Genomic DNA, 12,823 nt, shown 5'->3' with positions numbered 1-12,823 from the left:
ATAGTGGAGTTGCAGACTCTCTGCAACTGCGGAGCTCCCTCTGGTGGGCAAACTATGCAACACTCATAACATGAGTGAAGCATGAGACTCTGTTTCCGTTATAAACGCAGATGCCGATTTAAATGAAATAAGCTCATATCGGCCGGCCGATATATCGGTCGGGCTCTATATTGAAGTACAAATCCAAACACCATAAGCAACTACACTCTCAAAGTGTTCTTTTATTGAAAAGTAGCCTATGCATTTTATTCACAGGCTATGGTTGAAATAATATTTTAGTTCAAAAATGTAAGTGCCATTGTTTAAAAAAAAAAAAAAAAAAGCTTAATTGACTAAAGTTTCATAGACCTTCAGTTATTATGCTTTAAAATTCCATGCCATTTGTAATTTCACAGTATTTTCACCTCCTACAGTAAATTACAATTCTATAATGGTAAACATTTTATCATGCCGATGGCATTTTTTTAAATCAAATTGACTTTTTATTTTGTAGAATAATTGTAGCCTACATAAATGGGTGAAGAAGAAAAAAATGATAACTTTTTAATGGCAGGCAGATATAGGCCTATATTATTGTACATTACAAATATTTGGATCTTCCCTTATTCTTTCCTTATTTTCTTAAGGAATAAACACTTATTTTCTACAAGAATAAAAATGATATCATTATTGGTTCATAGAAATAATTTAAGCAATTAAAACCTTTTTTTTATATACACAAGATTCAACTTCGAATTTCAATACTATTAAACTGACTTTAAAATCTCAAGGAGTTTATAAGTTTAAACAGTAAAATACCACAGTGCATGTTAAATAGTATAAATTAAAGGTAAAGTTCACCCAAAAATTAAAACTGTGATTAATGACTCACCCTCATGTTGTTCCAAACCCCTAAGACCTCATTCTATTTTTTTTTTTTTTTTTTAGATTTAGTCTGTCTATTGGAGCTTTCTGTCCCTCCATTGAAACTGTGTGTATGGTATAATGTCCATGTCCAGAAAGGTAATATAAACATCATCAAAGTAGTCCATGTGACATCAGAGGGTCATTTAGAATTTGTTGAAGCATCGAAAATACATTTTGGTCCAATAATAACAAAAACTACGACTTTATTCAGCATTGTCTTCTCTTCCAGGGCCTGTTGTGAGATTTCAAAAGTTTAGTGATTTAGTGACTGCAGTTTAGTGATATCCGGTTCACGAATGAATCTAATTAACTGGAACTTCTTGAACCAGTTCATCGAATCAAACTGAATAGTTTGAAACGGTTCGCGTCTCTTATAAGCATTAATCCAAAAATGACTTAAGCTGTGAACTTTTTCACCGTTGCTGGCATTCCCTCCGAGTTCCAATAAACCAATATCCTGGAGTAATTCATTTACTCAAACAGTACGCTGACTCTGTCAGCACACTGCTGTGAAGAGAGAACCGAAGATGAAAACCAAGCCGAGCCAGATAATGAACAAATGATTAACTAGTTCTCGGGTCAGAAGAACCAGTTCTGTCAGACGTGTCCGATTCGAGAACCGAGGAGCTGATGATACTCTGCATGCGTGATTCAGCATGAAGCAGACTGACACACATCGCGTCTGAACCGAACTGGTTCTTTTGATGATTGATTCTGAACTGATTCTGTGCTAATGTTATGAGCGTGGTAAACCGAAAGGCTTGAATCAAGGGCCATCATCTCCAATTAAGTCATTACTTCGAGCGCAAAAGAACCGGTGAGCCTCTTTCTTCAACCGGTTTATCTTTCATTTGTTATCTGGCTTGGCTCTGTGTTCATCTTCAGTTCTCTCTTCACAGCAGTTCATATTACGGGATACTGGTTTATTTTAACTCTGGCTTTCAGACTGGCTGTCATTCACGTTTCCACTGTCACTTCCGGTGTTTGATCGTGTCTCATTAACCACATTTAAGCCAGGGCTTAAAACGGACCGGGTGGGGCTAATAGCCTCGGGCCAGTAGCACAGAGGCCAGAATAGCGCAGGGTTTCCACTGTAGAGCCTGATTCACTAAAACCTGCCCTTTACACGCCTCTCAGGAACAACATAATACAACCAACAAAGAGAAGTTATCAGAAAACAAAGAAATAAGTCACTGGAACTAGCGGCGCGATCACAAAACGAACACACTAAAATATTAAATGTTCAAATTCAAAAGCATCGATCTTTTACTATAGAATAAGTGGCCCATTGATAATAATGAATTAATTTATCATGACTTAATCACACAGAAATAAATATATTTATATTTTATTTTTAATGCTTATGGAAATAGCCTGCTTATTCAGTCGAGTCTGTTTGTTTATTAGAAGCCACAGTAGCCTATACGTCACATTTAGAATGAATGATAATCTCTATTTTTATCAAAGCTCCCGAACACAAAAACATTATATTTTAATGACATATGCTTTGCGAAGCTAAACTCTCGAGACGAGACTTATGACAGATAAAATGTTACTAATTTAAATACACAATTGTGACCGAGAATAAGCAGCTGACAACGGATTTCTCCAAGTGGTTGCATTTACCATGTTTACTATGGTAACGTAAATGTTTAGCGTGCATAGTCTTTTACATCACTTATGAATATTTTTGCCTTGTTTAGTGATTATAATCCACATCAGATTTTTCATCAGACGTCTTTAATGCTGGTGTTAAAGCTGTTATCTTTCTGAAATTTATCTGTAGCACTGAGCTCTCCAGACGCAGAGAAACTCCGTTTTTGTTCATAACCACTTCTCTAGCTCCAGCTGACCCGCTTTTGCCCCACGTTTCCGACGAGGCACGATCAAGCCCCGGAAATGACAGTGGACACACGACTGGCCCTGGCACGCACTAGTATGCCCACTTCAAGCTCGACAGTGGAAACGCGGCTATTGGTGCTTACTTGGGGCCAACGGACAGTGTTTTTTGGCCCGACGAAAACCTTGGGCCGAAGCGGGCCAGCTGGGGCTAGAGGAGTGGCTATGAACAAAGGCAGAGTTTCTCTGCGTCTGGAGAGCATCAGCGCCGCGGATCATTTCAGTCAGCACCAAGTGTTTGAAATAACTTGATCCGATGTGGATTATAAATGACCATATAAGGCAGAAATATAAGTGATTCAAAAGACTATGCACGCAAGGCATTAACATTACCATTGTAAACATGGTAAATGCGACCACTTGAAGAAATCAGACGTCAGCTTCTTATTCTTTATCACAATCGTGTATTTATTAAGTAACATTTTATCGGTCATAAGCTCCGCGTAGCCCATCATAAAATGTTGTTTTTTGTTCGGGAGCTTTAATAAAAATATGTGTCTGTGACTGCAAATAAACACAACAGACTCGACTGATGGTGTCGATGTTGATGATGGTGTCGATGTTTAAATCATTTAAAATGAGAATGTAAGCCTGCTCACCCCATTTTTGTTTGTTAGAAAAAATTTGATTTCATATCGCAATATATATATCGCAATTCCATTGTTTTTCCCAATATCGTGCAGCCCTAATGCTTAGGGTACATAATTTCTGCTGTAACTATTTCATGTGCTGCAACATACACTTTTTATTTTATTTTATTTTATATTAATTTACCGAAATTACCTTTGACTTGTTGGCTGCTTATAGTAGGCTAGTATTAAGACCACTGATCTACAGTAAACGTGATTTATAAAGACCACTGATCTACAATAAAATAAAAGAGAAAAGATGAAGAACGTTGTGTAGTGATTTATTTTAAATTTTTCTTAACATAATCAAAGGCCTTTAAAAATCCTTGAAGTAGACTGGCTTATATATTCAAATGCAGAGCTCAATGCTAAGGTTCAAAACTGTACCATATTTTCCGGACTATGAGTCACACTTTTTTTCATATTTTGGCTGGTCCTGCGACTTATAGTCAGGTGTGACTTATTTATCAAAATTAATTTGACATGAACCGAGAGAAATTAACCAAGAGATATGAACCAATAGAAAACATTACCGTCTACAGCCGCGAGAGGGCCCTCTATGCTGCTCAGTGCTCCTGTAGTCTACACTGAAGACATAGTGCCCTCTTGCGGCTGTAGACGGTAATGTTTTCTCCTAGTTCTTGGTTCTAAATAAATGCAACTTATAGTCCAGTGCGACTTGTATATGTTTTTTTCCTAATCATGACGTATTTTTGGACTGATGCGACTTATACTCAGGTGTGACTTATAGTCCAAAATATACGGTACTTGCCCTGCCAAAAATAAATAAAAATAAAATTGCTTGTTTTCTTTGTAAATAAGCTGCAGTCTCATTTCACAATTCCAATTTCAATACCACAATAAACACTTTCTATTAAGTTCAAACATAATTGAAGACAAGTGAACAGTCAGCAATAAAATAAAAAATTATCATAAATAGCACTGTTTTCGGGTGCAGATATTGCATAATCAAATGTACAAATACTTCACTTACATACACACACACACACACACACACACACACACACGCATACATGCATACATACATGCATACATGCATAAATACATATTAGGGATGTCAACAATTAATCGATGATCGATTAATTGTCGATAAGAGATGCAATCGATTAAGGCTATCGATGGTCGGTTAACCGATTCAATGTTGGGCTGCGTGCGGCTCATGCGGACTCAACACGTGCGAGCGGCTGTGAGTGACGGTGACGATATATAAAAGCATCATCATTCATTCACAATGTACAAATTAAGCTTTTAATGTGATTTAAACTTTAAAGTACATTAAAATAGAAACAACATAAAAGTTCTTCAACATTAAATGCAATAGAAATGTAGTTACTAATCATTTCATCAGATAACTGTTTTATATCGTGCGCTTTGCAGGGCTGCGGGACACAGTGACGGGACAGGTAGTCTATTCATTCCTACAACTTGTTAATTCATTCCTACGAATTATTAATGTGGCAATTGTCCATGTTTCATTAATTTTGTTCCCTAAATAACCCATGATTTAAGTGAAATAAGGGAACAAATTAATAAATCGAACGAATTCTTAATTCATGAAATCTTTAATTTCCATTCCCATGTTTACCACAGTAAGAGATGCGAAAACAGTTATTAAAAGCGAAAGATAATAAAATAAACCTGGGAAATTAGAGGGTTAGACTATGAAGATTTAGGAAAAGAAACAATGCTTAAATATACTGAATTTGTGGAAATTCGTGACCAACCGGCAAACCAGAACAAAGCCGCGTAAATGAAGACTATGGGGTCCAAAAGCATGGTCGCGATCTAACATTTTCCAGTTAACCTATTATTCCTCTAATAAACAAAGCTTTTATACCACACTTGTCATAATCAGATCTTATCATTTCTAAATAAATAATTGCTGGATTCAAAACAGCGATTAATAGGCGCTGTGACCGACACATTCCTGGAGCTATCACTGCTGTCACTAAACGGTGACGCCGAGCATCGTTCACAAGTTTCTGCATGGACCTGACTAGGGCACAGGTTCTAAGCCCTGGGACAAAATGGGATGCTTTAAGGAAAATTTATAGCCTACTAAGTAATAGGCCCAACATAAAAATAACAATTTGTTTTCATGTTTTTTTTTTTTGTTTTTGTTTTTTAAATAGGCTATGCGAAATATATCCGACTTAAATAGGCTAATTAAGATTAACGGATTTAAACTGTCAAGTGTGGGCGCTCCATAAGTTCACAAAAAAAAAAAAAAAAAGATGACAACGCATTCTGTTTGTTTGCTTTATTTTACAAGAGCACAAATCTTCTGTTTTTATTGTGAGTGTGCACAAATGAAAGTAAACACTTTTGCGGAAAATATATATATTTTTTAATGTCTCAGCTGTTTCGATCGCCCCGGAGCCTGCTGCACACGTATATTCTAGCGATTCAAAGTTACATCGCAGTCTGTTCATTATCAAAATAAAATGTCAACTAAACATTAAAAGGTTACACTGGTCAGTTTAAATAGACCGTAGTATACCGGTCCTCTCTGCTGTTCCAAGGACGTTTTTGCTCATATGAAGAGGATCATCTTTTCCGTCTATATGCGAATGCGTGTTAAGTACAAGCCTAGTTTACATTATAAATAATAGTTTAACATTCAAATACATTGCGAATATGGAAACATTTCGATTTGTGCCGAATGAGACATGAGCAATAACCTCCAAATAAATCTAGCCAAAGCCGCGCTCGCTCATCCTCGTGTGCACGCATGCACTGTCACGATCTAATGCGCTGTATGATGGATTTTTAAAAATCGGACATTTTCTAGGACAGAATCCAGCAGGATCAAATTAATGTGAGCAACTGTGTTTTGGTGCAGCAGCGCCGATGTAGTTCACTTAATGTGCAGCGCAGTCACACGCGCTCCACATTTCGGATAATTTTATACAATAATGTCAGTTGAAAACATTGCAATTGTGCTTTAAAATACAACAAGGAGCACCACAAAACCATTTAAAGAGGCGCGTTCAGCGTTCTCCGTGCGGGATTGGAAACTGTCAACAAAGTAAAATGACCTCAAAAGTATGGCGCGCTCTCTTCATTTTATCAAATGATCATAATCGCATCTATTCATTTTATAATCCTGCTACTAGCATTTTATTCAGACTAAAACCTCTTTAATTCAAGTGAGAAAGCGTTTTGTGTGTGTGTGTGTGTCTTTTGCACATCCTGTCATACCGCTGACTGCGTGCCTGCAATAGACGCATTTTGCAGTATTATGGTTAACGATTAATCGATTAATTGATCGTTAATTTAAACGACGATCGATCATGGAAATAATCGAAATTTGACATCCCTAATACATATATATCTAGGGGTGTGACGGTTAGTATATAACCGTGAGACCGGCGGTTATAGTTGAACACCGTCATTAGAACTCTATAACCGCCAAAACCGTGTCATTAAAATACTTTTTACAAACGCGGATGATGAGTTTTGTGACAGATCTCCTAAACGGAGGTCTGAAATCTCTGCCCCATATATACATTTCGGTAAGTTATACTGTATCTTTAAACAGAAAGTAACAGATGATCGGTTTACTTGAACCAAGGCGCTAAAGGGGATCTGTCCCGTCACATTTTGGTGCCAAAATGGTGTTGTCTGAATTTTGTAATAAAATGGACAGAACCTGAGAGCTGAGAATTTTAAATGTCATTTATATAGATCAGTGAGTGGTGGCATATTACAGCTGGAATATCCTAACTTTTTGAAAGAAAACAATGCAGTAACCTACGTGTATCATTACATTTCTGTCTCACCTTAGCAGTCAAGTCCCGCCCTGCTGATATCTTCACTTAAGTTTTTTGCCTTCCAGCAAATAATTAATTTATCTTGACATTTGGTGGCATCTGCCTCAAGTGCTTGTCGTTTTCTCTCTCTCAACTTTCGGCCTCAACTTTTTTTTTATTAATTCTAGGGACAGCAAAAAAAATTATCTGCATGGCGTAAACTAAACTAATCAGGATAACTGAAGTGAATACATTTGAAAACAAACAACCAATGAAAATGACGTCTAGAAAATGGAGTAAGCCATGACAATTGGTGATACATAAGGCAGTGGTGAGTTATAAAGGGACAACGAAGAATAAACCTGCATATACTTTTTTAGAAATTAAGGGGTTGAAGATTGGGAGCTGTAGTATTTTGGTAAATTAATATCACTAATCAAGAATTGGAAGTAATAATTGAGAAAAAATATTTTTTTGCAAACAAAAAAATTAAAGCAACTAATTAAGTATTTTTAAACTGTAAGTAATTTTAGTTGTAATTGAGTGTATACGGGTATTGAATGAAAGATTTGAATCTAGCCAGAGACCAAGATATACTGCCCAACAGCCACAAGTGGCAATGAGTCCATGAATTTAAGATTAAGGTCATTCGGAACCTGAAATCTACTCAATTTGTAAAATAACAGAGTAAGATTTAGTCTTATTGAGAGCGAGTTTGTTGGACAGCAACCAACACTGAACTTTAAGAAAGTCGTGCTGGAGGGAATTATGAATTTCAGTAATGTAAGTGTTGGAGCAATAAATAAGTGTCATCGGCATACAGTTTAATTACTTAGTGCAAGTAAGAGGAAGTACAAGTCTCGCGGGCCGCACGCACATTACGTCACCAATACAAACCAACCTGATTTAAAATATTATAGCAATATTATGATATCTAATTGATTAGATTCATTGAAATAAATAATTCTACTACACCTGATTCTGTCGGGAGCTGAACAATTTTGTGAAATTCGGCTCGATGTAGTAACAGCACAATGAAGTTGTGATTGTAAAGCCTGTGTTATACTTTCCGCATGAGCAATCTGGACGCAGACGCGGACTTCTTCAATTTATACTTCTGAATGCGCACGCTGATGGTCCGCTCTGCAACAAACTTGTGAACAAACAATTGCCCAGAATCATTGCAAATCGCTGTCTTTATGTTCTTTATTGACGGATTGCAGAGGTTCAATTGTCAATGGGCTTCTTCACACTGCCTCAACATGAGCAATTGTGCTTTTGAAGACTACTGACCACGCGCACCTGTCCGCGCGGTCGTCTGCTCAGAGCCTCGGCACACACTCTCCGATGGCGATTTTTACGTCACACCTACCTAGCGGTCCAGAGCGGTCTCGCGGACGCAGAAAGTATAAGAGGCTTTAAGATGCAGTCTATAAGACGCGCACGGGAGCATGACTTGAAAATGTGCGTTCACAAATGTAGCCTTTGTTGATCCAAATATGGAACACTTTCGAATGTAATAATGAGGTTCTCTCCAGAGATGTTTTGCCACATTTCTTAAATTAAGGATGATTGCTGCGTAGTATATGGTGTTTCCATTTGCTTGAACTTATTCAAGTGAGTTGCAAAAGTTTTGTGTGTGTGTGTATTCAGCATATGGTGGGCCGCATTTGAATTCGTGATGGTCTGCGGGTTGAGAACCACTGCTTTAAACTGAATGAATGACAGGTTCGTTGGTAACATCACTCAAGGCACATAAGAGGGTCGAGAAGATTTGTAATTAGATTAACGCTAATCTTACGTTTAATATCTGCGGAAATAAATATGGAAAAAAGTTGATTCATTGCCTTTGAGAATCGATTTTGAATCGACCAGATTTTTAAAAACGATTAATCGAAAAATCTATTAATTATATAAATCGATTTTTTTTTTTACCAGCCCTAATGTTAACATTCGCTTTGCAACATACATCACATCAGGGTAGGATATATGATATATGTGAGGAAGAAAGGCACCAAGAAGAAAGGCACCAGCCCCAGTCGTGTGTGGTAACCAGTAGGGTTGTGCCGATAGACGATAGTATAGTTGATGTCAGATGTCTCTGTCGATAGTCAACACGATATTAGGCTCATTCTCCTATTAATGTATTAAATTATAATAACTTATTTATTTTTATTTTTATTAGGCAACCTATTATAACTCTGCTCTCAAACTGCCCAGCTATTTCACTTCAGCACAGCGTTACACACACATACATACACACACACACAAGAGGATGAGCCTGTAGCCGGTGAATGAGTCTCCATCCACAAACAGACATAGTTTACATTGTCTGCAGAAATAAGGTATTTCATTGCACTTTAACAAGTAATCTGAACAGCCTATAAATGTGCAATGTTTTAAACGAGTCCTCACTAAGTTTAATGCCACAGTTATGTTAGAAGAATGCATCTCTTTCTTGTTTCTGTGGCAGTACGTCAGACTCATGGTGCGCACGGTCCGGAGCGCTGTATGATTATACTTTTATACTTTCCTTGTCCGCGAGTCTGCTATGGCCCGCTAGGTAGGACGTCCAATCATCAACGGAGAGTGTACGCGGAGGCTCTGAGCGGACGGCCTCGTGCCTCCCATTTTGGTCTGTGCAGTCAGTAGGCTTCAAAAGCACAATTGAATGTGCAGGCAGTGTGAAGAAGCCCATTGCTATTCGAACCTGTGCAATCTGTCAGTAAAAGAATATAAAGACAGCCAGATGTGCAATAATTCTGGGCAATTATTTGTTCACATGTTTGTTGCAGAGCGGACCATAAGCATACGTTTTCCAAAGTATAAATGGAAGAAGTCCACGTTCGTGCTATCCGTGTGTGCGTCTGGATCTCTCATGCGGAAAATAGAACACCGGCTTTATGCATCGGTTCAATTAAACTTTTGAAAGCTTTAAATTTAAGTTGTTTGTTTATGTCCAATATTAGTGTTAAACTGTTGGACTTTAACTGAAATCTACTATTCATTTTCACCTTTGACATTTATGCTGCGTTTCCACCGAAATTACCTGGAACATTTGTACCAGGAACTTTCTTCCCCAGGAACTTTTTTTTCTCCTCAGACCTGTTGCTTTCTGCGTTTCCACCGCGGTGTAAAGTACCGGGAAAATTAGGGAAATAGACTGGTGACGTACAGTACAGACCAAAAGTTTGGACACACCTACTCATTCAAAGAGGTTTCTTTATTTTCATGACCATGAAACTTGTAGAGTCACACTGAAGGCATCAAGGGCAATTTGACCAAGAAGGAGAGTAATGGGGTGCTCCGCCAGATGACCTGGCCTCCACAGTCACAAAGACCTGAACCCAATCGATGGTTTAGGGGTGAGCTGGACCGCAGACAGAAGGCAAAAGGGCCAACAAGTGCTAAGCATCTCTCGGGGAACTCCTTCAAGACTGTTGGAAGACCATTTCAGGTGACTACCTCTTGAAGCTCATCAAGAGAATGCCAAGAGTGTGCAAAGCAGTAATCAAAGCAAAAGGTGGCTACTTTGAAGAACCTAGAATATGACATATTTTCAGTTGTTTCACACTATTTTGTTATGTATATAATTCCATATATAATTCCATATGTGTTAATTCATAGTTTTGATGCCTTCAGTGTGAATCTACAATTTTCATAGTCATGAAAATAAAGAAAACTCTTTGAATGAGTGTCCAAACTTTTGGTCTGTACTGTAGGTCTGCGCGTGTTTCTCAATACTATAGTACGCGATTTTGGACGTGCATCCTCGGTAGTTCAAACTTTGTGCATTCAAATCGGGAGTGTGATGTACGCGACGACGAAAATCCGATAATTCCGCAAACAGCAGTGTACTTGATAACATCAGTCAGCTGACCATGGCTACTGCAATTTTCCTCACTGTACATTTACAATAAAATGAATTATGATATCAAATACCACTGCCTCCTTTCGTTTTCAGAAGGTCTAGCCGAGGTGAGGCTGGTCTCGGAGGATACATGAGGACTGAGCTCCCGCTGATCGCATGGAGCGTACAGTCTCCGAGATAAATTAGATAAATTAGATAAATCCGAGATTTTAAATAGTCTTTATAAATATACCACAGATTTGAGTTGTAAACAACTACATTCTTGTCTGAAATACTTTTAAAATGACATTTCATGACACAATTACAGTAATATTTTGAAAATGATCCGAATAAATGGTGGTCGAAATCACAATGCTGCGTGATCTGAACCAATCAGGATTTTTAGTGCAAGTCCAGCCCCCGAAAGTTCCAGAACTTTGAAAAAGTACTACCTCGCCAGCAGGGATTTTCTGAGGGGCATTTTTTTTTACCTGAACTATTTTTATCAGGGCTATTTTTACTTTTAGTTCCTGGTTCCTGCGGTGGAAACACAACGAGTACCAAACCAAAGTCCCTAGTTCCTGGGTAAAGTTCCTGCAGTGGAAACGCGGCTATAGACCGATAACTTCCATGCGCAGATGGGGCAAATTTGTCACAGGACGTGCGATATGACCGTTGCATCCGACTATATATGAACTAGCTCTTTTAAATAAAGTATTTTTACATTTAAAGTTAGTTCATCAGTATGTCTGAAAGTATTTTTTCGACAATATGACGATTTGAAAAATGACAATATCGACCAACACCATTAACCAGCCTGTTTGAAAACCTGTGCGGACCAGCTGGTTCCTTTTTCACATCTTTTCACAGATCTTCAATGGATCACTGGAGCTGTCCACTGGCCAAAAGGCTATCGGCTCTGACTATCATAAATTTCATTTGCCTTCTATGACTGCTGATGTCTTTATGGTTTTTGTTTTCATTGTCTAGATTGTTGGGCTGACAGAAAAGGAAGTGTTCACTGCTCATGAGATGGTGGGTTGTCTTGAGTTGGGAAACTCTGCACGAACAGTTGGTTCAACAGCCATGAATGCAGCCTCATCTCGCTCGCATGCCATCTTTACCATATCACTGGAGCAGCGACGCAAAGGAGACAAGTATGTAAATGCAACCCAATCCTCTAAGCACACCTTGGCAATATATCGGCCAGTAAAAATGTTTTACTCGCCAGACTACTATACACACACACACACACACATACACGTCTGGTCAGCTATCCTTGTGGGGACTCTCCATAGGGGTAATGGTTTTTATACTGTACAGACCGTATTTTCTATAGCCCTACACCAACACTACACCTAAACCTAACCCTCACAGGAAACTTTCTGCATTTTTAGATTTTCAAGAAACTTCATTCTGTGTAATTTATTAGCTTGTTTACCCGTGGGGACCTCAATTTAGGTCCCCTACGTGACACGAGTCCCCATGAGTCTCAGTGTATTCAGGTTTAAGTCCCCACCAGAATAGAAAAACAAGTACACACACACACACATATGATTCCAAACAGCTTATCTTAGTAAAATGGCACAGTTTCTTAAATCTTAGCTTATTAGTCAGGCAAAACTCATCGCTCAAGTACTCAGTCAGTGTTCAGCGAGTGAAAATATGTGCTAATCTTATAATAGCCTTGAACACGCACACGGGTGAGAAAAATATAAGAATTTATTAGCCAATGGCTAGCAATAGAAAAATTTGTTGCATATGCG

General features: G+C 38.2%; 1 protein-coding gene across 1 annotated transcript in view; it reads left to right on the top strand.

Annotated features, from left to right (window-relative positions):
- Positions 1 to 12,823, top strand: part of kif4 (kinesin family member 4) — a 154,235-nt gene that overhangs the window by 22,973 nt on the left and 118,439 nt on the right. Inside the window, exon 6 of the mRNA XM_026242831.1 lies at positions 12,048 to 12,214. Within this exon, the coding sequence (XP_026098616.1) occupies positions 12,048 to 12,214 (167 nt within the window). The remainder of the gene's footprint in view (positions 1 to 12,047; positions 12,215 to 12,823) is intronic.

This window comes from Carassius auratus, unplaced genomic scaffold (assembly GCF_003368295.1).
Source record: "Carassius auratus strain Wakin unplaced genomic scaffold, ASM336829v1 scaf_tig00002276, whole genome shotgun sequence".
NCBI classification, from domain to species: Eukaryota; Metazoa; Chordata; class Actinopteri; order Cypriniformes; family Cyprinidae; genus Carassius; species Carassius auratus.
This window is presented reverse-complemented; position numbering and strand designations above follow the sequence as displayed.